We start from the raw sequence: 25727 nt of genomic DNA on the forward strand, positions 1-25727 counted from the left end.
GAAGAGGGTGGGGCTGCTTTGGGGTTCTGACAGGTACCCAGCCGGGTAGTCTAGAGTCCCTGTCCTGGGAGGAGGTGGGAAGGGAAGAAAGACAGGATGAGAGGAATGTTCAGGAGTTCCAGAGTCCCTAGTTGTGGCCCCAGGGCCAAGGCTGAGCCACTTCATTCGCCTCACCATATCGGCAGTTTGGCTCTGACCCACACAGCCAGGGCTGGAGCCGAGTGGGAAAAGGGTGAAAGGGTGGTGCTAGGCAGGGAAAATCCCTCTTAGCAGCAGCATCTGGTACTTAACCCCAGGCACTCAAGACTGGACCCGGGCCTGTCCTCCCCTTACTGCACAGCTCAGGCTCCCCACAGCCTGTGTTGCCATGGGAACCTTGGAGGCAGAAGAGCTCTCAGCCAGCAGGCCCCTCCACCCTGCACCCTTCAAGGCAGTGTAGGCGCAGCCTCACGCTCCCTACCTTCCCTCGATGACGGTGATGACGTCATTCATCTGGATGTGCAGCTTGTCTGGCTCCTCAAAGTCCTGAAGCGCCCTCATGTCAGTGGGCTGGGCCTGGGGGCGGAGACCCGTCACTGCCCACCCTGGGACTGACCCCTGCTGGGATACCTCAGCCCCCATGGGCAGACCAGCCCTCACCTCCAGCAGGAAGTCCCGCAGGGCCACAAAGGTGGGTCTGTCCTCTGGCTTGTGAGCCCAGCACTGAACCATGACATTGTAGATATCCTGTGGGCAGTCCTCAGGCCGCGGCAGACGTTCCCCCTCCTTGTCAATCTTATGCAGAATCTGGTGGTGGGGTGGTGCAGTTTGAGCACAAGCAGAGCACCCAGATCTTCACTTCCCACCTTCCCTCCAGCCCATGGAACAACTGGAGCTGTGGGCTGCCATGCCTGCACCCCAAAGAAAAGGTCTGTCTCCAGGAGCCTATCCCTGGGCCTCTGACCCTTATCCCCTGGCTGGGGCCTCTTGATAGGTGGCTATTACAAGGGAAAAGAATGTGAGCAAGCCCCAGTCTGCCCCTCTCCTGACCACTGGAGGCTCTTCTCTTTGCTCAACTATTTGAGAGGTCATGCAGACACCGGGCAAGGGGGACAGGAACTCCAGCAAATAAGAGCTAGTTCCAACAGGGCCAGGATGGGAACCAGGAATCAAATCAACCCCCACCCATCCTGTAGGGAGCACATCTCCAGCCACTCACCTGACTGCCATTGAGGCCAATCCAGGGCTCCTGGCCATAGGTGAACATCTCCCACAATGTTACCCCAAACATCCAGGTGTCACTGGCATGGGAGAAGGTACGTGTCTTCAGGCTCTCGGGAGCACACCTGGCAGAGGCAGGGGTCAAAAAGAAGGCCCCTCAGAGCACACCCACCCACATCAGCCCAATGGACAGAACATATTCATTCAACAAACGTGTTGTTACCCTGTGTGCCAGCCTCAACAGCAGGTACTGGGACACGTGCAAAGTGAACAGGGACAGGACATGTTGACTATGGGGTGCACAGATGGAGAAAATCATCTATGTTCATGTCTTTATTCACATGAAGCCTGGGGTAGGAAGAGGGTGAAATTCCCAGGTCAGGGAAGCCAGGAGGTCAGAGGCTACAGGAGTTGATGAGGGGATAAGATCTCAGGCTGTTTTCTAATTGTGGTGGGAGGATGACAATTTCCGGATTTGGGGCAGGATCCTGGGATTTGGGTCATTTCAGCAGGAAGGTGTGGGTGGGAAATTTGGATAGGGTCTGGGGAAGAACCAAAACGGGTGGAAATAGTTACACTCACTTCACCCAAACATCCCACACTCCCTCTGGGACTCCCTTTTAGGTGAGGAAGAGAAATGTCACTGCAGTGAGGCCAGCAAAGGGGTATTCCGGGGTGGGGTGAGGTACAGAGCGACAGGGAAGCTGACCGAATGGAGTATCAAAGACTCTCTCCCAGGACTGGAGAGCTGGCCCTCCCACTCAAAGGGGGTGGGACCCAGGGACAGTCACTCAAGATCTCTAAAGCCTCACGGTCCTCATCTGTGAAATGCGAGTAACAATAATCTGCTTATTTCACAGTGCTATTATAAGGGGACCTTATAATTTACCATCCAAACCAGGATGCTTGGGTGTGAAGGGGGTGCTATTAATTACTCCAGAACAACAGGCATAACGTAATCTGAAATGTATGGTCACTCTACATATAAAATCAGTTATTAGTTAGGGTGACCATGCATCCTGGGTGAGAAGGGTGCTCTGGCAAGAACTAGATCTACTCCTCCGGCCCCAAAACAAGGAGACTACACTCCTCTGGGTGCCTCCAAAGCCAGTGGACCACGACGGTGTCAGCACAGGATGAGTTCACACAGGAGCTAGGGTAGGGCCAGGTAGCACCTCAGTGTGCAGGTAAACATCCCTGGTCAGTCTACAAGGCCCAGTATGGTCTGGCCCTGCCTGCAGCTAACTCTACCTGAAACATACTTGCCAACCAGTCTGCCTGGCGAACTTCTGGTATTTCAGAAGCTTAATACGGAGTCCTATAGGATGCCTTTTTGAACTCCCGCAGCACTTATCCCCGTGTACCACAGTACCTGGTACATGGGCCCAGAGAATTCCTGGATGAATGAGTGAATGGACTGCGCACAAGAAGGGCATCCCAGACCCAGAGAAGACAAAGGCTGTTGTGGTTACAGAAGGCCTGGAAACTCTGAGGCCCGGGTACACAGGGACCAAGAAGGGTAGGACGGGGTCCAGGCCCTGTGAGCCGGCAGCACCTGTCCCTCACCAGGCAAAGGGCACCTTGCGATGCTCTTGCATGACATAGTGGTCGTCATTCTGGGGTAGTGCACGCATCAACCCGAAGTCCCCAATCTTGACCAGGTCACGGGTGGCCAACAGCAGATTTCGGGCAGCCAGGTCACGGTGAATAAAGCGCTTGGACTCTAGGTAGCCCATGCCCTCAGCCACCTGCACGGCGTAGCGGCTCAGAGTTCCCAGGAGGAAGTGGCCCTGGTGCTTGCGCAGCCGGTCCAACAACGATCCCAGCGGCGCCAGCTCTGTCACCTGAGGCCACGGAGGAGGCAGGAGGAATAAGCGTGGCTGAGCCCTGCCCCTCCCTCAGTGCCCCAAGCTGGATGCTCCTTCCTGGCCTGCCCTCGGGGGACCTCTGAGAGTTCTACAGCTTCCTAAGCCTCTCCCTCCAGGTAACGTGGGAACCTGAGGCCCGAGAGAAGCAACCCACAGAGGCTCAGATTAGAATTTCTAAAAACTAAACTCTAAAAAAAATAATAATAAAAATAAAAAATAAAAAATAAAAAATAAAAAATAAACCCTAGGGCCAGTCCCTCCTGTGAGTGCAACTCTCTGCCAATGAGCACAAACAAAATCCAAAGACAGACATGGGCTCCAGCGGACACAGTACCAGGCTGGGCCCCCTAGGAGCCAGTCTGCCACATCAGGTGGGGGACCAAAGCATCTTTGTCAGGATGGAGGGAGTAACCACCACACAGGCAGGAGGAGGGGCAGATCTGGGGGGCCCAGAGACCCTGCTTGAGCACCTTGCCCTCTGCCCACAGCACTCACCATCTTCATGGGCGGCGTGAGCACCACACCATAGAGACGAATGAGGTTTCGATGGTCCAGGGAATGCATGGCATTAACCTCCCGGATAAAGTCATCCATGGCCTCTGGCTGGCTTAGCACATCAGGCTTCAGGCACTTCACAGCCACACTCACCTGCCCAGAGTGGGGAGCAGAAGTCAGGACAGGTCCCAGGCCCCAACACTCTGAGCCAACCTGTCCCTCCCTCCAACTCAGCCCAAATATCCCTGCCTCAGATCTGCTCATCTGGATGGATGAGCATGTACGTCACAGGTGTCTGTGGGTTGGCTGGGAGAGGGCAGCCCTCCCTTGGGCCTCTCCTTCCTGGGGGAACGTCCAGATTAAACAGCAACCACAAAATAAGAGATGATCAGTATGATGACAGAATATTAAAATCTTGTAATAAGATGGAATATTAAAATGTTTTTGGTGTGGAAGGAAAATGCTGTAAATATAATGACAAGAAACTAATCTATAGTGACAGAAATCAGAATAGTGCTTCCCTTGGATAAAGAGGATACTCAGTAGAAGAGGCAGGAGGGAGCCTTCTAGGTGCTGGAACTGCTCTTAATCATGATCTGGGCAGTGGTCACATAGGTCCGTGCATATGCAAAAATTCACTAAGCTGTCCACTCAAGAACTATGTGCTTTATTGTATACATGCTACCTATCTTTCTGGGGAAAATGTTTAGAATACCAAGATGAAAAGGCGAGGTTTTACAAGTTGCATTCAAAATTTGTATCTTCACCAAATTCAACAAAATACCTGGGGTGAAAAAAAGCAGAAATGCTAACTCTGCTTCCCCTGAGTGAGGGGATTACAAACAATTGTTTTTTCTTATTTTTTAAAAAGTTTTCAAACTTTTACAGTAAGTAAATTATTTTCATAATTGAAAAAAGAAACAGAGGTGTCTAATTAAACCTGAGCATGTAGTCCAGAGGAAGCCCCTTTCTGATCTGTGCCCAGCCACACCACCATCCCAGCAGAGGGGAAAGATCTGCCTCAGAGGGTAGAGTCGGGGAAGGTCAGGGTGGAGGGAGAGTGGGGATGGACTCTGCCAGAGTCTCTTAGAGGCCTGTCCCTCTGGCACACCCCACATGACCCAGAAAGCTTACCGTCTTCCCCGAGGGGGCGTCCCACTCGCCCCTGCGCACCACGCCAAAGGAGCCATCTCCTAGCTTCTCGAAGAGATGCAGGTCCTTCTCCCCAATGAGGCACGTGAGGCTCTGCAAGGGCCCCTCCCCTGCTGGGCCCCCTGGAGTGGGCGAGGTCTTCCGGAAGGTGCTCTGAGAGTGATGAGGAGGGAACTCAGCCTCCAGTCGCTTTCCACTGAACACCTGTTTGAAGGCAGCCAGGGGCCAGATGGAACTCTGAGGTCCCAGAGCCAGTCACTCAGTCCGGCCCACAGGATCCTCGGCTAGGCCTCGAGAGAGGTCCTGGCTTTGCCAAACTGCCAGGGGGCAGCCTGGCTGGAGGCCCACCCACCCCCCACCTCCAGATCACACCCTCAAACAGGAACCCACAGTCTCAGTGTGGCCTCAGAGTATCTGCCAGAAATGGACTGACAGGCATGTAGCTCATGACTGCCATAGCCCCACACCCAGCTGTAGGGTCAGGGACAGCCTAAAGCCACTCCAGACCCATCTTGTGCACCACCTGTCCCTCCCTATCCCCCTACCCAGCACAGACTTGGGCCCCTAACCAGAGCAGATGGGCAGGAGCCTGAGGGGCCCTCCACAAACACCTCCCTGTCCATTTTTAGCCTTGGCCCCTTCTCTGGGTTGCCCATTTGGCGCTGTCTGTCTCCACCCTCCCTGGGGAGCTGACTGCCCTTCATCCTGCCAGGGGAGAGGATAATTTGAGCCTGAGGTTGGACCGTGAATGTGTGCGGGGTGGGGGTGGGGGGGTATGTGCAGATGAAGCAAGGTCTTGCTGGGGAAAGGCCTGGGAAGACAGCTGGGCTTCTGGAGGAGCTAGAGCTGAGAGCTGGGAAACGAAGACTGGAGGTGACTCTGTGACCTGGGATGTGGAGGGAAGGGGTCAAAGGTCAAGGGACAGAAGGAAGGAGACCCTGAGTAGCACAGTTGGCCCCATTAGTCTGACTGGGGCTTCCAAAGCCTTGGCCTCAGGCTGCAGATTCTGTCCAGTTGGGCCCCTGCCCCTCAAAGGCTGGCAGAACCTTGTCCGTATGGGGTAGGCGCGTTTCCAATCTGAGAGCCTCTTCTAGCCACTGCTCCGTCCTTCATCCTAGTAACTGAAATCCCTTATGTTTGTAAGCAGTGTTCAGCTAACAAGGCCCTTCACAGCCGTTATCTCCAGGGACCTTTTCCGCCGCCCCGTGAGGGGAGCTGGGCACAAGTGCCACCACCACAGTTTTACTGAAGACATGCCTCAAGTCTGGAGAGGTTCGCTGACTGACCTGAAGACCTCCTGCATGGTGGTCCAAGATCCCCAAACCCTGGCACACCGCACAGCTCCTCCCTCCTACCTTCACCCGCCCGACAAACTCATCCTTCCCTAAAACCTGGGCAAGGGACCAGGACAGTGTCCCCAGAAAAGGCCACAGGCTCCCAAGAGACAGCCCCTTTGCCAGATCGCAGCCAGGAAATCTCTGCTGCCCAATCCTAGTCCAGCTGTTCTGCCCTGCCCACCCCCCATCCCAGCCCTGAGGCCAGAAGTGGGGAGGGAAGGCCCCTGGCTGGTTCACTTCCTCTCGCATTGTCTTCCAGACAATAGGCAAAGTTCCACTGAGTCAGACCAGGGACTCACCACTCCACAGACCCAAATTAGGGCAAAGGGAAAGGGGGGCAGATTGTGGGGAAGGAAGTGGTCAGCAGGGCCAGATGACCAGAGAAACCCTCTGCAGACTAGGGAGGGCGGGGGGTGGGGGAGGGAAGCAAGGCAAAGATGTGCTAGGTCCAGACAGTCCCCACCACTCTGTCCTGGACACTGGCCCCAACACTCAGACTGAGCAAGGGATCAAGTTACGGCGCACTTGTCAACGGGTGCCTGCTCCACACCCAGCGCCACTGCACAGCGGGAGGGGAGGTAAAGCCATCGCCGCACACAGGCTACTCACGTGCCATCTCTGGTGGAGACAGACACTTAGCTGGGTGGTCCTACAAGTACCCTGCCCGGTAAGACCTTGGAGGAGGGAGGTCTGTACAAAATACAAGATCATACCTGCCTGGGAATGGGGGAGTTTCCTAAGACTAACATCAGAGCTGGGCCTGCAAGGCTGCCCACCCCATCTTGTTCCTCATTCACGCACCTTGCTCATCCAAGACTTGCGTTTGCACATGGCCTTTCTCCTCTTCACAGCCTCCCACAATCGCCGCTGTCCTGCAGAGAAAAAAGGGGAATCAAATGCTGTTAAGGTAGTTCACAGCCCCCAGGGCCCCCACCTGCATGCTTCCTTGGTCCCCCTGGGGTGGGCCCACCACTAGATACTGCCCAATGACACCAAGGAAACAGACCATTCTAACCAACCAGGGGCCATAGTTAGCCAGATGGTCACAGCATTCCACTTCTAGGCAGTGGTTCTCGAACTAGATGGAGGTGTTTAACCACCAAAATTGAACAGCAGTGGTCTTTTTCCAACCCTCAAGGGGGGAAAAAAAGGCAATGTGTAGGATTTACCCAATTTTGTGTTTTTCTCCCATAAAATTTTATTGTTACTAGCATCAGATACCAACTATCCAATCCCAAAGTAGTCTACGTCAGTGTCTAATTTAGCACGTTATTACTTATTCAGCTATTTTAAGTTGAATATACTAATAAGTTTCTAATGCTCTACAAGGAATACCATGGCTTCTAGATGCTATGATCACTACTTTTAGGATAAAAACTTATAGAGCATATTTTTGTGCATGGGAAAGAGACAGAATGAGTTCAATTTAAAGCAGATCTTTGCGAGGGAGAGAGAAAAACAGACAGATTAAGAGAAAATTTGCAAATCATCTGAGGGTTTTTAATCTTCTCTTCTCCATACAGATCTCTGGACACTGACCCCTCTGATGTTCAGAATGGTGAACAGAGCAGACTCAATGCCATGTTTATAAAGGAGGAGGAGATGGAGGAAATACATCCTACAAACGTCTGAACAAACCAAAAGCAGTATTTTTTCAATCCTGAGAATCCAGAGCTTTAAGTATGACTTCATTCTCCTCACACTCCAGTTCACCTTTACAACTGCTAACTGTTCTCATGCACTCACTGCGTGCAGCATCTACTGATGCAGCGAGAGTTCTCAGCTATGCCACCCCATGGAATTAGGAGGAGGGCTCTTCCAACTGGCAATCCTGAGGATAGAGGAGGTAAACGGTCAGTGGGGAAGCAACAAGCAAGGCCAATATCCCCACCTACCAGGCCGGCCCATGCCAATCTTCTCCAGGTCCTCATTCTTGACATACTCAAAGTGGGACAGGCGGGTAACATTGAGGTCATCGCGGAGCCGCAGGAAGTACTGTTGTAGCTGCACCTCGGACAGCAGCTCCAGCAGCCAGCCCGTGCCCTCCTCGGGCTGCATGCTGCTGCTCCCCAGCCTCTGTGGGGAGGGAAGAATGGCTCAGGGACCAAGGGGTACAGGGAGGTGGCAGGGGACCCTGTCCTGAGCGTCCTAGGCTCACCCACATTCTACTAAACTGCTTCAAGGGAAGGACTCAAACCATGTTCTTGCTCCCCAAAACAGCTGTACAGAATGGCCTATACTCCTGTGCCCCTCTTCCTGCCAGCAACAAGGGTAGAATTAGGGTAACTGGAATACAGCCCAGGCCCTGGAGTCAGGGTCTTAAGCCCAAACTCTGTGATCTGTGGCTGAGTGATATGAGATCAACCTCTCTGCTTTCAGAGAGTCACAAGCCCTTTGAGAACAATGAAAACTATCGATTATGTTTCCAAGAAAACATACACATTCTTACTCATGAAGTTTCCATTAAAAAATTGGGGGGTGGGGCGCCTGACTAGCTCAATCAGTCGAACATGCAACTCTTGATCTCAGGGTTTTGTATTGTAGAGATTACTTAAAAAATATTTTTAAAATATTTTAAAAAACAATTGGTGGGGGAGGGGTGCCTCCCCTCAGTCGATTAAGCATCCGACTTCAGCTAGGTCATGATCTCACGGTTCATGAGTTCAAGCCCTATGTCTGGCTCTGTGCAGACAGCTCAGAGCCTGGGGCCTGCTTCGGATTTTGTGTCTCCCTCTCTCTGCCCCTCCCCCACTCACACATTGTCTCTCTCTCAAAAATAAATAAACATTAAAAAAATAGGAAAAAAAAAAAACAATTGGAGGGGGGGTGCAGGGTCCCTTGAGACCTATCCAGAGGCTCCTTGGACCTGGTGGACCCCAGGGAAAGAAAGCACTGTGGACTAGATGAGCTCTAGCTAAGTTTCACCCAATGCCTGACACCACCAGAGGCTGTCCCCTCACCATCCCACAGACCACTCAAGTGCCCTTAGAACCACAGTGAGTGGAAGACAAGAGGCAGGCAAAGGCTGGCTGGGGTCAGCTTTCAGATGCCAGCTCAAAGAGGCAGCCCTGCTTAGCTCCATCAACAGTTGTCACCATAGACTACTGCCCAATGTCATCAAAGCTTTTAATTTTTTCAAGAAATACTGGAAATCTGAATCTATATGTGAAATCTGACCACTAAAATTCTTTTTGAAAAGGTAATATATGCACATGGTAAGATATTCAAAAAGCACACAGGAGCCATAAAGTCTCATTCCCTGCCATACTGCACAGCCACCTAGCCCCCTGTCCCCAAAACCAGCTGCCATAAATGACTTTTACACATCCTTCCAGACTTTGTTTCGCCCCCACACACACACATTTACCCATTACCCACACCATTCTGTTCCTTGTTTTCACTTAACATTACATGTTTCTCTTGACTTTTTAATTATATCGACTAATTCAAGTTTGAAATACACACACACACACACACACACACACACACACACACACATGCTGTGCAAGCCAAGCAAAACACATGTGCAGGCTATAATCAGCCAATAGGCCACCAGTGAATGACCTCTGACCTACACTCTGTGCGGTCCAGAGAAAGAGGACAGGGCACCCATAACACAAAGCAGCCTGGCCCACCAGACACCAAGCCCATCCTTGTCCAAGTAAGACCCAACAGAGCTGAGAGCTTGTCCAGGCCGGCCCCTGACCTGTGTTCAATCCCCACGGAGGAAAACCCACAAGAAGGAAAAGTCCAGCTGCCCCTCGACACCCCACAAGTCAGAGGTGGCCTTGGCCTCCAGCTCTCAACACAGGCTCACCAAGAGAAGCCGGCGCTTGCAGCCCAGGCGGAGCATGAGCCTCCTGCCCCCACAGTTCCCAGCGGTGTTGCCAGCCTAGCAGCAGGACATCAGAGCTTCCCAGGCAGCTCAGGGCAACGCAAAGAGTGACAAACGGGAATAAGAAGCCCTCAGTTCAAACCCTGGCTCTTCCACCAAGGCAGCTGGGCCAGAGGGGGGTTTTTAAACTTCAAGCTGTGACCCTTTACCTAGATGGTTCCCATGAGGTCTGTGCAGCCTCCTAGGGGACATTCTTGGATGTTGGGGGGCCACTAGTGGCATTTAGTGGGTGACTGGGGGACAAGAATGTAAGTTATCCTGTAATGTGCAGGGGAGTCTCACACATTGTCCCCAAATCCCACACAACTTAATTCGTGCGGGTGAAAAACTGGTTTATAATAAACATCTGAACCTAGAATCGAATTCCATCTTAACATGAGCAAAAATGTATTTTTTGGTTTTTAATACACACTGAATCTTCTAGAACAGAACTATGGTGTAAAATGAGGGAACACTGACCTTTGCTTTGTTCAGAACTTAGCAAAAGTTGTTCACTAATCAGAAAAATGTCACTGAAGGCAACCTGCCCTTATTATTTCCAAACCCCGCTCTCGGTCAGCACTTGTAGACGCTGCCTCCACGGTGGTCCTCCTAGAGGTGTTAGCACTGACTACCTCATCACGTCAGAGTGTACAGACATACCAGAATACATGAAATGCTATCATCACTTTCCTTTTATTTCTCCTTTATACTACAGGTGATATCGTGTTGACTGACTACACACACACAGTAAAAAAGTTATATTTTTATTATTTTTATTTAAGAAGAACTACAAAAATAACTCTAACATTTCAACTACACTTATTATATGCCAGGCACGGTTCTAAGCGTTTAGCTGTATTAACTCACTTATCCTCAACAAAACCATTTGTTACACACAAGGGAGTGCATGGACGTTAAGAGGGCAGGGCACTGCTGCTTTCCAGAAGAAGGCCCCAAAGGTGCACTGTGAAAATCACTGACCTAGGCCATGTCTCTCCGCAGCCTGGCCAGGCAGGGCCAGCCAGCACTTCCACCATCACTACCCTGTCCCTGGAGCAAAGCAATTGCACCCACTACATGCCCCACGATGTGGCCTGCCAGCAGGGCAAGCAGTTTGAAGTCTCCCTCCTCTTCTTGCCCAGTCTCCAAGTCTTAGGGTTCTAGACTCCCCACTCCCACCCTCCTCTGGGGGCAACTGCTCAAAGCCATGCCCTGGGTGGTCAGGACTTGGGGAGACACACAGCCCTTCCCCTGAAGCTGTGCAGAAAGCACAGTCTGGCATGTTCCTTTTCCCTGAGACACCAGCTAACAGATCTCCCTGCTCAGCTGGACACTCCCCTCCCTGCTCACCAGCCCCAGGGACAGGGTTGCTCTGCGTAGGGGTGTGTGGGGGACAGGGAAGAACACTGGGATCCCAGTGAGAAGAAAGCAATCAGGGTCCTAGTTCTGTCTCTACCACCAGGGTGACCCTGGATAAGCCCCTTCCCCTTGGCTAAGTGCCCCTTCCCCGCCAAGTTTCTTTGTCTCTGAAGCTTTCCCCCCCACCCTGCTCACAGTCTTCAGCTGTGCGTGTGCCTGGCCCCCAGCACACCCACAGTCCCACACCTGTGTCTGACGTGTGGCGTGGCACTCTCCAGACACGCACATTTCCCGCATACACTTTGCTAACATGCTCACTAACCAGAATGCAGCAGCTGAGGGGAGAGGCCCTGGTCTCAGAACCCCTATCAAGCCCTCAGCCATTCCCGGTCCTGTCCTCTGCTCCTCAGTGAAGTGCTGGCTCTGAGGGGCTGACCCAGTCCCCAGTCAGTCCTACCCACATCCCCAGCCCCCACTCACTGTGTACAGGCGTCGCCGTAGTCTGGCCAGGAGAGGGAAAGAAAGCTCCAGGCCAGGGAACCGACGGGCTGCTGGCATCTCCACGGAGCTGGACCCCCTGACTGGGACCCTGGGACTTTGGCCCAAGATATGAGGGAGCAGAGCCTTTAGCTCCTGAATTTAAGGTTCTGCCCAGAAGGGAAGTTGGCCAAAGACCTGCTCCAGGAGTCCCCCAAATCCCACAACAGGAGTGGGAAATGGGACAGAAGAAGAGGGTGGGCTCCTTTTCTTTGCTGCACAGCTGTTTCCACAGCTGGCTAGTCTGGCAGGAGGTGAGCTCTTCTCTGGGCTGGCTGCAGCCTGGGTCCTCTGTCCTGTTTCTCTGACTTCTCTTCAGTGCAGTGGTCACAGCTCAGCCCTACTCCCTGGCTCCCCCGCCTGACTGCCCTCCCTCCCTCGTCCCTCCCTCCCCGGCTGAGCAGCTCTGACACTGGCTGAAAAAGGACCTTTCTGAATCACTGCCAAAAGGGTGGCGGGAATGAGGGGACTCTTCCTCCCAGCCACCCGCACTGGCCCCCCTGCCTCCCCATACACAAGGCCCCCTGTCTTTGGCTTCCACCCCAGCCCCCATAGCTGCAGACAACTCTTGGGATTTTAGGGTGGGGGCTATGTGAATCAAGCAGCAACGTACAAAGAGGGGCTACAGGCTCCTACATGGGCTTGTCTGGGGCTGTGGGGGCTAGAACACAGCCTGAGTTGAGGGCCTGGACCCCAGACAGACATTCCTGGGCCCTGCAGGCAGACCCTTCAGAGACCCTCCCCCATCTCCCAGTCCCAGTCTTGGCTGGGCGTCTCCTGGCTCAGGCCCTAATGTGGCCCTGTTACCCTGGTGCCCGACGGAAATAGGAGGCCGGCAGCCTGCCAGAGTGGGGCAGTCCAGCCAAGAGCGAGGGGGGTTGTGGGGGTGAGGAATCTCCACCCCCTCCCCTGGGGTTGCCTTGCACTGCCCACAACATCCAGGGTGCCTCCTCCCCCAGACCAGCTAGCTAAGATCCAAAGCCCCTCTAAACAAACAAATATGCCCCTAGACCCTGCTGGGATGTCCTCACTCCAAAGCAATAGGATTCTAGGCTATAGGATGTTTCTTGTATAGCACCCCCAAACACAGGCAACAGCCTCAGCTAAAAAGAACTGGAGAAACTCCACCAAGCCCCCATTGGCCCCCCATGTTCCTACAGCTGACAAATGATCCCTCTGCCCCTCCTCAAGAGTACCAGCTGCTCCTACACCCCCCTCACTACAGCCCCCAGACACACCTGACAGCTGCAGGAAGTCCTCGCAGGCTCCCTCAGCAACCCCTCCCCCCATCAGCAGCCATGTCCAGAGAGCCCGTTTCTTGTACACTGTTCTCTTGTCCCTATCCAGCTGGCTACCAGCTCTGGGAACCCCAGCTGGATGGTGGGGCAGACAGCTGGGTGAGAGTTTTGGGGAGTTAGCATCTTAGGCTCACTTTCCAGGGCCTCTCTTAGTGCCCAGCCTTCTTAGCAGGGAGGTTACCTGAAAGGTCAGCCATTTCCTGGTCCAACCCTGTGGAGGGGTAGGGGGTGTGGGTGTTGGGGGACATGCCAGCTCTCAAGCTCTCAGTCCCTCCTCCTCATCCCTGTGTCATCTACCACACAAAGCTCGGGGATCCAGCCAGGTATAGCCTCCCCTTGGTCCAGTGAATCACCAGTCTGAGGCTGGGGTCAGAGCTAATAGACAAGATAAGGCCGGGCTGAGATCACACTGGAAATGACTTTTCCCAAAACCCTGGCAGACAATGCCCTTGGCTCAGAGAAGCCTACTGCCTACTTCCCACCAAGCACCACCCTGAAGGAGCCCCAGGGACCTGACTTTAGGGGACAATTTAAGCAAAATTACTCCCTCTACTGCAAAAGGGGGGCTGCTGGATCAGAATGGCCAGATTAAAGAGTGTAGCCACCCCCAAAAGATGTGTCCCAAATCATTCAGAACCCCATGCCTGACTCTTCCCTTACACCTTGGGTAAGAACAAGCCTCAGCAACTTGGTCAGCAATCCAGCTGCAAAAGGCTGTGAGGAAAAGCAAAGCCTGGTCAGAGCTCAGGCCACTTCTTGGACCCCTTCTCTCAGACACGGAAAACAACCTCCACCTTTTCTGTCCCCCTTAGTCCTGTCAGCTATCGCCCTCTGCCGACCAAGAGAGAAAGTGCTTGATCTCCAAGCAGAAGGGAAGCAGCCCCAAGAATAACGATCATATTTCCTAAAGCAAATAAGGGCATTTAGCTTGATATGCATATTCAAAAGTAAGCAGGAATGTCCAGGGAACAAGGACTCAGTGCCCATAAAAGACTACACCCAAAGCCTGGCACTGCTTCTGGTGCTCCCACCGGGTGTTGAAGAAAGCCCAAAAGGCAGTTTAACTGGGTCCCAGAGAAACCGGAGACACTGAGGCAGGTGGCAGCATCAGTAATTTCCCACCACTGACTTGCCCCTCACCCACCACATACACACAAAAACACCTCATTACCCAGCCTCTCAGCCCCCAGGATCTGTCCTGGGGCCCAGAAGCACAGACGCCCCTCACTCCTGAGAGGCTGCTGCGGAGCAGGGCTGGGCCCTCAGCTCATTGGCAGATGATGGGGTCTAGGACCCAGCTACCTGGCTATCCCCCAGTCCTCTCCCATTACCTGCTGTCCCTCCTCACCCCCAGCCAGGCGCTGATATGCAGATCTCTCCCCCATGGCACCCAAACTCCCGGGCGTTAGAGCCAGGGAGGAGAGCAGAGCCCTCCCGCAGCCCCCGCCCCTCCAGCGGCACCGGCAGCGGCAGCGTCACTGCCCTGCGTCCCGAGGGGCCGGGCCTCCAGCATCCTCCAGAAGGAGGGCAGGGGCTGCTTGAGCGCCTCAACCGAGAAGGCCGGTCCGTACCCCACAGCATACCCACCCACAGCCTCATATCCACCGCTGGTTGGCCAGTGCCGGAGCCGAGCCCGGATGGTTGGATGGTCGCCGTCACCTATGCCGGGCCTGCGACTGGCCCCTCCCCCAATCACGTCCCCAGCCTCCATTCCAAGGAGCCGCCGCCTCTCCCCTCTCCGCAGCACCACCTGCTGACCCCCGGAGACATCCAGGTGCCTCGACCCCCCTCCACTGACCGCAGGGCCACAGCTCCCCTCAGCCCCTTGGCTACCTCCATGATCTCTGAGCTCCACTGCCACCAATTAGGTCCTGGGGAATCAAGACCTCCCACATAAGGAGGTCCATCCAAGAGGCTCACAGAAAAGGAGCCCCATCCTGACTCGGCCTGAGATCCCCCCTCCGTTCACTGGGGCCTGAAGCCTATCCCCCCAATCCGCTCGGCTTCCACCAAGCTCCAAGCATGCGCCCACCTGCCGGACTCCCTGCCGCTCCACTCCGCACTCCACTGCTCTCCACTCGCTCAGCGCCCCGAGAACCTGCCCAGTCGTAGAAGCCACGCCTCCGGCACCAGGAGGGAGACCACAGCCCGCCCCTGCCCCACGCCTCTTCCCAGCCCAGCCTTGACATCTCCCTAGCCTCCCCGTCCCCCTCCCCCAAGACTGCACAGGCTGTGCGCAGGGGAGCTCAGGGCAGGGCACAGTGCTGGGGCTGACCTCTGGCCTCAGTAGAGTGCCTCGAGTGCCCACACTCCCCGCCGTAGGAGCTGCTCCAACACGTGCCCACGCCGGGCTCTGCCACCCAGCACTGGGGCGAGGCCATTGCCTAGTGATCAGGAAGTCCTACTGCAGAGGCTCCTCCTCTCCCTCCCGCCCTGAGGGCCTCAAGGCGCCCCACGCACACCCTTTCATTGTGCTGGCATCTGAAGCATCCACTGACTCCTTAGTACCAGGTATTTAGGGCTGAGCTCAGGGCACCCTCCACTTCCGGGAGGGTTGGGGCAGAGGAGGAGGGAGATGCTGAGACACCTGCCCTCCCATCAACCAACTCAACCTTGAGGCTAAGGAAAGGGACCCCAAGAGGATACTGGGTGAGTTCCTATAAGGCTCAATCTCCTCACAAGTTCCTTCACCTTGAAGCATGCTGAGGTAGGGGATGACCCTGCCAGGCAGGAGATCTAATCCAGGCAGAAGTCCCTGGGTATCTTACAGCAGCTATAGCAGTTTTGTGGGAAGCTGCAAGAACCCAGCCAAAGTCAGGAAGCTGTCCTGACCCAAAGTCAGAGAAAAAGAGCATGAAAATGCCAGGCCCATCCATTCTTCCCTTCACTGGATGAATGGTATGATCCAAATTATTCCTCCTTCCTGCTTTCTCCCTATCTCCTCCCCACCCCCCCACCCCCCATTACCCTCCCTTCCTAATGCCATCCTGCCAAGATTCCCACAGGATCCAAACTACCTTTAGAACTTGGGGGATCTACCCTACATGTATACCCCTGTAGTCTACAACTTGCCCCCATATCTCTAAAGAGAGATGGGAGTGGCCAGGAACCAGCTTGCCTCTGCTGTCCACTCCCCTCCCCCAGCCTCTCCAGCAGCATCAGTGAAGTGACAAATCCACACTGAGGAGCAGACATGACATGTAATTTCCGGCCAAGAGATTTTTCCAAAACAATCTACCGTATTCTTGGGAATATATGCCAACCTCACCTCCAAGCCAGCCCTCTCCACCCCTGCCCTCCCTCTTCTCTAAGCTCTAGAGGGAAAACAACATATTGGGAGGAAGGGGGGGGGGCTTATAGTTCCTCTCCCAGCCAGAGGATTATCTTGCCTCCACATGCCAGCCCCACAAAGCCCAGTCAACTTCAACTCACCCCTCCATACACAGGCCCCAAACTTCTGGACCAAGGCCAGGCTGGCTCCCCTTGGGACCTCATCCCAGAGGGAACTGCACCAAACAACCCCACACCTTCAGGTCAGCCCAGTTCTGACATCACACAGATCTGGGGAGGAGGCTGGCCTGGGGCCAATGGAGAGAGGGGGTGATTCAGACACACACCATGGCTGTCCACACCCTCTCCATCTCCAGGACACAGGGGCCCCCTCCCTCCCAGGAGAGCTTGGCAGCTGTGGTTCTGAGGAGAGGCAAAGCTGAGGCATATTTGCTAGTGGTGCTGGGCCCATAGGCCCCAAGTCTAGCCCTGGAGCCTCTTTCCTGTCCTCCTTAACTACTGATATTTCCCCAAGACTTCTGAACTCACCCTTCCTTCTCTTCTCAGTGGATGCTCTGCTCCCTGGGGGGTCACTTCCTCTCCCTCCCCTGCCCCAGGGCTCCAATTACCATGTGCTGTCTGTCTTTATTTCTGACCACCTGAAGCTCTAGGCCCACATTTACAGACATTTACAGGACAGCTCCACCAGGAGGATGCACAAGTACCACAAATTCTGTATAACCATACTGAGCTCATCATCACCCCCTTCAACTTAGCTGAGGCATGCTCCTATATCCCAACTGAAAATATCACAAGCCAATGCCAGCCACCCAGGCTAGAAACCTCACCCCTGGCCCCCCTGCAACTATAACTTCCTACCTTCCCCACTGGGCAGGACACAAAATCTTGTTTCTGCCTCCTCATTAGTCCTCCCAATCAATACCATTAGGATCAAGAGTCAGACAGACCAGATCTGAAATCTAGGCTCTGTCACTTTGTACTTGAGCAACTTTTGGGCAAATACCTTAACCTCTAAGACTCAATTTCCTCTCCTGTAAAATGGGAAGAAATAGCAGCACCTCCTTCACAGAGTGCAGATTCAGTGAGATAATGAACAGCACACTTAGTACAGCACCTGGCACACAGCTGCCTATTGCTATTATTGTCATCTGAAGTCCCTCCCCTGCTTATATCCTTCTGTAACTCCTCATTGAGCCAAATACAAGGCCCTTCAAGATCCTCCCCTTGCCTATTTGTCCACCTCCATACCTCATCATTTTCTTCAAATATCCATATTCCAGCCAAATTAAATACTTGCCCTTCCCTACACACACTCCCTTCTTTAATTTTTTTTAAATGTTTTTGAGAGAGACAGAGAGAGACACAGAGACAGCGGGGGAGGGGGCAGAGAGAAAGGGAGACACAGAATCCCAAACAGGCTCCAGGCTCTGAGCTGTCAGCACAGAGCCCAATGTGGGGCTTGAACCCACAGACCCTGAGATCATGACCCTGAGCCGAAGCTGGACGCTTAACCGATGAGCCATCCAGGCGCCCCACTCCCTTCTTGAATCTTAATGTTTCAGGGTGCCTGGGTGGCTCAGTCAATTAAGTATCTGACTCTTGATTTCAGCTCAAGTCATGATCTCAGTTCGTGAGTTAGAGCCTCATATTGGGCTCTGTGCTGACAGTGTGGACCCTGCTTGGGATTCTCTCTTTCTCCTTCTCTCTGCCCCTTTCCCACTTGCTCTCTTTCTTTCTTTCTCTCTCTCTCTCTCTCTCAAAAATCAAGAAAGAAAACTTTAGGAAAAAAAAGAACATTTCTCATTAAAAAATTTTTAATGTCTCTGAGCTATTCTCTTTGTGACAGTCCTTCTCTTTGTCTACATGATGAATTCCAACACATCCCCAAGACCCATGTCATCTCCTCTGTAAATTGCCATTTCCTACCTCTAAATGGTTATTTTTGCCATGCTTCCCATGTTATTCCGTTAAAATAATATTTGAAAACAGGAATGGTATAAACACACAATACAGTTAACTCTTGAACAACATGGGTTTGAATCGTGCAGGTCCACTAACGTGTGAATTTTTTCAATACGGTACAGTACAATGTATTTTCTCTTATGATTTTCTTAATAACAACCTTTTCTTTTCTCCAGTTTACTTTGTTCTAAGAGTATAGTACGTAATACATATAAAATGTAAAATATGTGCTGTTTATGTTATTGGTTAAGTTTTCCACTCAACCGTGGGCTATCAGTAGTTCAGTTTTTGGGGAGTCAAAAGTTATATACAGATTTTAGACTGTGTGAGAGGTCAGCACTCCTAGCCCCCACGTGTTCAACAGTCAACTATAGTGTAGTACATGTGGAAAATAGCCAAATCAATGTATAATTTTCAAATTATCCATCACGCTCTGATCCTTAAAGGCTCACTGTTCTTATAGCACTCTGTATCAATATATAATTCTACTGAGAGATTCTATGTACACACCTCTACTGTAGTTTGTACCCTGTAAAGTAACCAGCTGTTTTTATCTATCAACTTGAAGGCAGAAGCTGGCAAGGTATCTGGTCAAGAGGAGTTTCCTGAAAGAGACTTCAAACCCATAAGATGGACACTGGAGAAAGGGGGCCTGCTTTACTTCCAGAGGGTATCAGAAATAAGCCTCATTCCCCCACCCCACCCCCGCCCAGGCTTTGCTCCCTCCCAGTATTTCTAATCCAGAAAAGCAAGCACCTTCATAGAAAGAGGGGCTGCCAATCTCATTACAGCCACTCCAGTCCCAGTAAGCTACTTTGCTCCCACAAAGCCGTTTCAGCACCAGGGATGACAAGGCCAGTCAGTTGCTTATGCAGAGGGAGGGCCAGGAATCGGCCTTCTGCAGAAGGCTGCATTCTCACTAGACTGCAGGGACAGCTGGGGTAGGCGATACAACAATGTTGATGGGAAGGAAGCTCAGTTTGTCAGGCATCCCAGCCTCACCACGGGGGTCAAGGGAGTAACAGGGTGGGAAGGCAGGGCACAGAAGCAGGGACCCAGATCAGATACAGGGACCCACTATGCCTTATCTTCGACTCCAACAGAAAAGGAGGTGTGACTTTCAGAGAAGAAAGGAAAGAATCTACCTTTACACAGAACCTATCCACTATCCAGACCCACATTGAACTCAATACCTCCCCACATGTACCAACTTGATCTTGAAAGTATTTAGTTGCTGTTTCATGCTCCAGTGGCTCAAGATTGGCATGCCAACCCTGACACTCAGAGACAGGACACTGAGAGCCCTAACACATTCCTGGAGCACTCCTCCCACCAACAAAACCCTACTCATGTGTGACAGAGGATAAATTCCGGCAGCTGTCTGGGTCTTGTGCACATGCACACCATGCACACCCTGGTGCCAGGGCTCAGATGCAGGCCACTGCAGAGAGCTGCCTCTTGCCAATCCTCTGGCCCAGGCATCATCACAACACCAAGCGATGCAGTGACTCCCGGGAAGGGAGGAAGGATGCAGCACAGCTCCCAGCAGCCAGCCACTCCCAGAGCTCTTCTAGGGCTGGGGCTGCGCAGAGGCTGCCTGGCTGGTCCTCTGCCTGCTGGCTCAGGCCTCACCCCACCCCCACCCCTTCAGCAAGAGCCTAGAGCTGAAGGGGCCTATTGTTGAGCCCCGGAGGTGGGGTGGGGAAAGAAGCCAGAGCTGTGAATGGTAGAGCATTTATTCTGCAAGAGGGACTGCTCATCCCCTCTGGACCATGTCCATACCAGAACCCCAGGAGCTAGCAACACCCAGTGAAGGACAGGCTGCAGGGCCCAGGAGACAAAGGGACTGAACCTAGGAGTAAAAGAAATGTTGGACTACCTTCCCACTATATCCTGCCTATCCATTTTAGCAATAAAGAAACTGAGATCCTAAAAGGGGAAGGGACTTGTGAAACAAGGCACTTACGGAGCTATCTTTGGAAACAGATCCCTAGGAACTAGGGGAGATCAATAGTTCAGAGCAGTGGTGATTGTAGACACAGAGGAGCAGCCACACCAAGGTCAGGGATTAATAAACGTTAAGGACCCAGGAAGAGGAGGCCTTGCCTTATTAGAAGACACAGCATACAGGAGACAGGCAGAGACAGGAAGAGCCCACTGTTCTTACACCCAGCTAAGGCCCTTGGCTCCAGGGCTCCCAGGAGATACAGCTGCTGAAGGAAGAGACCAAGCCAAAACTCTCACTCCAAACCCCGCCTCAGTCACTCACCATGCACCTTCTATGTGCTCACCCTGTGTTAGGGTTTTGGGGAAACAGGAAAGGGAAGTTATGTTCTGGGTCCTCAAGAAGACACTATGTGCAGGTTCTTTTATTTTTTTTAATAGAAAGCAATGTTTTTTTATCTATTTATTTACTTTTATTTTTTTTAGTGAGTTCTAAGCCCAATGTGGGACTTGAACTCACAACACCAAGATCAAAGAGTTGCACACTCTACCAACTGAGCCAGCCAGGGATCCCTACATGCAGTCCTTTAAAAGCTTTATCTTCACTAACTGATTAAAAACTTCCCCTTATTATTCTACATTATCCCCGTTTTACAGATGAAGAAATTGACGTTTTGAAGAAGTGACCAAGGTCATGCAGAGAGTAAGAGCTGAAGCCAGGATTCAGTCCATATACAAATAAATGCACACTAAATTTCTTGGCTCAATGACGTGAGCCCACGGAGGGCAGAGTTATAGTCCTATTCATTAAATATATACTGGATATTGAATGAATTCATGGATTCTATGAGGAAGTTTAAAGAGGGGACAGAGGTTCCAGGAAAAAAAACAGTAAATTGCACACGCACACATAATTCCATTCCTTCTCAAAACCCCTCCAAAACTACATTTTTAAAGAGAATTTATTTTTCTAAAGAGAATTTTTAAAAAAATATTTATTTATTTTTGAGAGAGACAGCACAAAAATGAGCAGGGGAGGGGCAGAGAGGATCTGAGCAGAGGAGAGAGGATCTGAAGCAGTCTCTGAATTATCAGCACAGAGCCTGACATGGGGCTCAAACCCACAAACCACAAGAGCATGACCCGAGCTGAAGTTGGATGTTTAATCAACTGAGCCACCCAGGTGCCCCTCAAGAGAAATTTTTTGAATGGCAGAGGAAACAACCACAACAAGCTGGAAAGCAGATGATGGGCCAGTGACAACTAGGAGCAGAACCTAAAAAAAAAAGTCACAACTCCCAAGGTGAGAAGCACCTGACTGATCCCACAGAATCCTCAAATGGCCTGGGAATTTGAAGCCCCAGAAACCCCTACAAGAAGAAGAGGTGAGAGAGGGAAGTGCTAAAAAATAGAGGATTATTTAAAAGCTATTTAAGAAGCAGTAAGACCCCACCACCAGCACCACCATACTCCTTCCCCAATACAGAGCCACTGGGTGACTGTCCCTTTACCACCCTGCAAAAAACAGGGATTTCCCTACAGTGGATAAATGGAACATCTTGAGACTGGCACAGTGGGCTTCATGGAAGATGGCAGGGGGGTGGGAGGGAGCAGCAGGCAGGTGCTACATCCCAAACAAGGAAAGCATGCATGGATGTTGAGACCCCAATCCCCTTCTCGACTTGCTCCTGGAACATGGAGCCAGGCTTCCACATCTTGGCAGGAGACACAAGTGTCTTTTCTGGCAACTCTGACCTGGCCAAGAAAGATATAAAGATACCAACACTAGGAGTTCCCAACAAATGGCCCATCTAGTCACCACACAAAGAAACTCCATCAACAAGACCATTCAGTGCTGTAGTTCCCCATCCTCCGTTGAGAGCAGACAACACAAAATTACCAGACACCCAAGACAAGCCTGTAACATGGAAGAGAGAGAGCAAAACACACAGAAAAAAGCAACCAAGGGGAAACAGACTATGCAGAAGAAAATTTCAGACCAAAAAATGCTCATTAATATACCCTCAGAGACAAGATAGTGTATCTTCAAAATAAGAACAGGATATTATTGGGAAACAAAAAATTACAAACACAATAGGTACATACAAAATTCAACAGACCCATCCCCAACCCACCCAGCAGAGTCTGGCCCATGGCAGGTGCTTGCTCATAAATACCTGTTGAATGGATAAATGAGGTAGTGATTCTTAAATTTTAATGCACATACAGATCACCTGGGGATATTGTTAAACTGCAGATACAGATTCCATGGATATGAGATAGGGCCTAAGATTCTCCATTTCTAACAAGCTGCCAAGTGACACATGTTTTGGTCCAGTAGGCCGCACTCTGAGAAGCAAGGGTCTTCAATAAACTCTGGAGGTGCTCTTTGCCCTGGCTATGCATTAAAATCACCTTGGAGCTAGGAAAGTGTCAATGTGTAGACCCCACCCACTGAGATTCTAATCAACTTGACCTAGGTGAGACTGAAGTGTCATTTTTTTTTTTTTTTTTTTTTGAGAGAGAGAGAGAGAGACAGCGCACAAGTGCACACGCAAGCAGGGGAGGGGCAGAAGGAGAGGGAGTGAGAGAATCTTAAGCAGGCTCCACACTCAGCATGTGGAGCCTAATCCAGGGCTCAATTTCACAACAGTCAGATCATGACCTGAGCTGAAATCAAGAGTCAGATACTTAAATGACTGACTGCGCCACCCAGGCACCCCTGAGGCGTATCTTTTTTTTTTTTTTTTTTTTAGTTTATTTTAAGTTTATTTATTTTGAGAGACAGAGAGAACAGAGGAGGGGCAGAGAGAGAGGGAGAGAGAGAATCCCAGGCAGGCTCTGTGCTGTCAACGTGGAGCCTGATGTGGGGCTTGAACTCATGAACAGTGAGATCATGACCTGAGCTGAAACCAAGAGGTGGACGCTTAACCAAATGAGCCACCCAGGCGCCCCCTGAGACATCGTAGTTTGAAGCCTCTTCAGATGAATCCAGACTGGGGTTGAATACCATTGCTCTGTAGAAAGCTTGTAATTGTGCCAATTCGTTTGACCTGGCCAGAACAGTCCTGTTCTCAGATGTTCTCTCCCATTATTGACACTGACCACTCTCTCAAAGGCCCTTCTCATCATAGCCATGAGCATCAGTTTATGGGACTACTTATTATACTGATAGTGATTCTCAATTCTGAGTCCCATTAATATGGATGAAAAAAATCATTCTACTGAATTCTCAATAAATTCAGTCTGAGAATGTTTTCCTTATCAAATTCTCACACTTATCTTAATCTAATTTTTTGTTACCCTTGACCTTGAAACTTTATCAGGTTAATAAGCCCTTTTGGGAAGGAGGTTTTGTTTTTGTTTTGTTTTTTAGTGAAATGTGGATAATTCCCTAATCAAAAATCCTAACCCATTCTCCCAAGGTTTCTATTACTAAAGTTGAATTTAGTAGTTTTGTGTCTACCTCATCCATGTCACACATGGGAGAAAATAGTATCAACAGACATTTACTGCTATCATAATTGCTAAAACTACAATAGAAGGGATGGAGGATAAAGTTCAGATCTTCTGCAACAGAGAACAAAAGACACAAAGATGGCAAACAGGAGAGGAAAAAAAAAGAAAAGAAAACCAGATGATCAGTATAAGAAGGTCCAATATCTAAACAAAAGGAGCTCAGAGAGACAGAGAGAGAGAGAGATGACCAAAATAATACAAGAAAACTTCCCAGACCTGAAGTACAAGTTTCCAAACTAAAAGGGTTCACTGAGCATACAGCACAAGTTGAAAACAGACCCATACTAAGCTACTTAATTAGGAAATCATTACAAAACACAATACTGGAGATAAAGAGAAGATCCTACACACTTTGGGGCAAGGGAGAGGGTCCCATACAGGATTTGGAGTGACCTTAGACTTCAGTGTTAATTCTAGAACCTAAAAGCAATATCCTCAAGATGTGAAGGAAAGCAATTTCCAACCGAGATCTTTATATTCAGCTGAGTGAATAGCAGGCTGGCAAGGTCTCCAAATAATCTCCCACCCATACACCCTCCTCCCTCAGGAAGCTACTAAAGGACAGACTCTACCAAAACTAGAGAGTAAACCAACAAAGGAGAAGACATGGGATGCAGGAGATCCAACACAGAAGAGCAGTGAAGGAGATGCCCAGATGCTGAAAGGAGGTTCCAAGAGGATGGCTAAGCACCTGTGATAGACACCAACCAGACCATGTTGCTTCAGGGCACAAGGCTCTGAAAGAGACTTCTTCAGAAAGATAAATTTGATAGAATATCTGATGGAACTGACATCTTGAGAAACTTAGACAGCTACTGGAATTTGGCTAATTGAAAGGTGCACAGAAAACTAAGCAAACAAACAAAAGCAACTCCAGGAAGAACAAAAAGTTGTGCAGGAAAGGAAAAGTCATCACAATTTACTACACCGTAACAATAAACACAGACAGTAGAGTGAAGAGACTGAAGGATGGGAAGTGTAGAAGGGTAGCAATGGGGGAATTAAATTCAAATTCTCATCTTTGGCCAAGATGGAATAATAAGGATCAGATTTGTTCTCCTGACTGCAATAACAAAAAATTGGACGAAATATACAAAATGGTTTTGAAAATACCAGATATCAGGGAACTAAAGACAGTGATACCTGTGAGTCAGGAAATAAAAGAGGTCAGCCCTATGGTTGAGTTTCCAGGCTACAGCACAGAGAAGGGAAACTGTCAGACCCCAAAAGACTCCAGGAGTTGAGGAGATGGAGCTTAGAGTTTGGGGAGTCTTAGGGGGCCAGAGTTCACAGAACAGAGCAGCAAAGAAGAGAGAGTACCACAGAAGTCTATAAAGGGTTCCCCTCAAGTATTTAGCTGAGCACTAATCATCTATGTGAATGTGTAGAAATTACCCAAGGGTAGGGAAAATAACCACCCAAAAGGATTAGAAGTAACAATGCCTGGTGCTCCCAAGGCTGGGAAAAGTGCCTGTTCCCACCAGCCAAACTAGAAAAGGTAGGCACTGGGTACAATTCACAGATGGGTCTTGCCTCAGCAGGAAAATTAGTAGCCTTAGATTGAACATGGCTCTGGTCCTAACAAGTCTTAAAAACAAGACCCAAGATAATCAAACTGTTTCCAAGTCACTGCATCCTAGAATAAAGCTCAAGAATAGTTATAAGAATACAAAAGTATCCAGCAACCAACCAGGTAAAATTAACATTGTCTGGCATCCAATAAAAAATTATCAGGCATGCCAAAAGCCAGGAACTAGGACCTATAAGGAGATAAAGCAATTAATCAAAACCAACTCAGAACTAACACAAATGGTAGAATTAGCAAGGACATTAAAATAATTAAACATTAAAACAATTATTAAAACTATTATTACTATAAAACTATATA

At 50.7% G+C, this 25727-nt stretch overlaps 1 protein-coding gene across 26 annotated transcripts in view; it reads right to left on the minus strand.

Moving 5' to 3' along the window:
* TNK2 (tyrosine kinase non receptor 2) overlaps window positions 1–25727 on the minus strand; it is a 45797-nt gene that overhangs the window by 11387 nt on the left and 8683 nt on the right. For 11 of the 26 annotated variants that reach the window (XM_045502436.1, XM_045502428.1, XM_045502422.1 and 8 more), the window contains exons 1-9: window positions 11769–12142; window positions 7948–8128; window positions 6854–6924; window positions 4698–4919; window positions 3564–3716; window positions 2767–3044; window positions 1199–1325; window positions 640–786; window positions 461–555 (exon numbers count right to left, since the gene is read on the minus strand). In XM_045502436.1, the coding sequence (XP_045358392.1) occupies window positions 461–555; window positions 640–786; window positions 1199–1325; window positions 2767–3044; window positions 3564–3716; window positions 4698–4919; window positions 6854–6924; window positions 7948–8128; window positions 11769–11846 (1352 nt within the window). In that variant the 5' untranslated portion in view covers window positions 11847–12142. Of the gene's footprint in view, window positions 1–460; window positions 556–639; window positions 787–1198; window positions 1326–2766; window positions 3045–3563; window positions 3717–4697; window positions 4920–6853; window positions 6925–7947; window positions 8129–11768; window positions 12143–14454; window positions 14659–15155; window positions 15256–16555; window positions 16674–25727 lie in introns of those variants that run through there. The other 15 variants (XM_045502420.1, XM_045502440.1, XM_045502433.1 and 12 more) reach the window with 9 other exon arrangements.

The sequence above is a fragment of the Leopardus geoffroyi genome, chromosome C2, assembly GCF_018350155.1.
Source record: "Leopardus geoffroyi isolate Oge1 chromosome C2, O.geoffroyi_Oge1_pat1.0, whole genome shotgun sequence".
In the NCBI taxonomy this organism is placed as follows: domain Eukaryota; kingdom Metazoa; phylum Chordata; class Mammalia; order Carnivora; family Felidae; genus Leopardus; species Leopardus geoffroyi.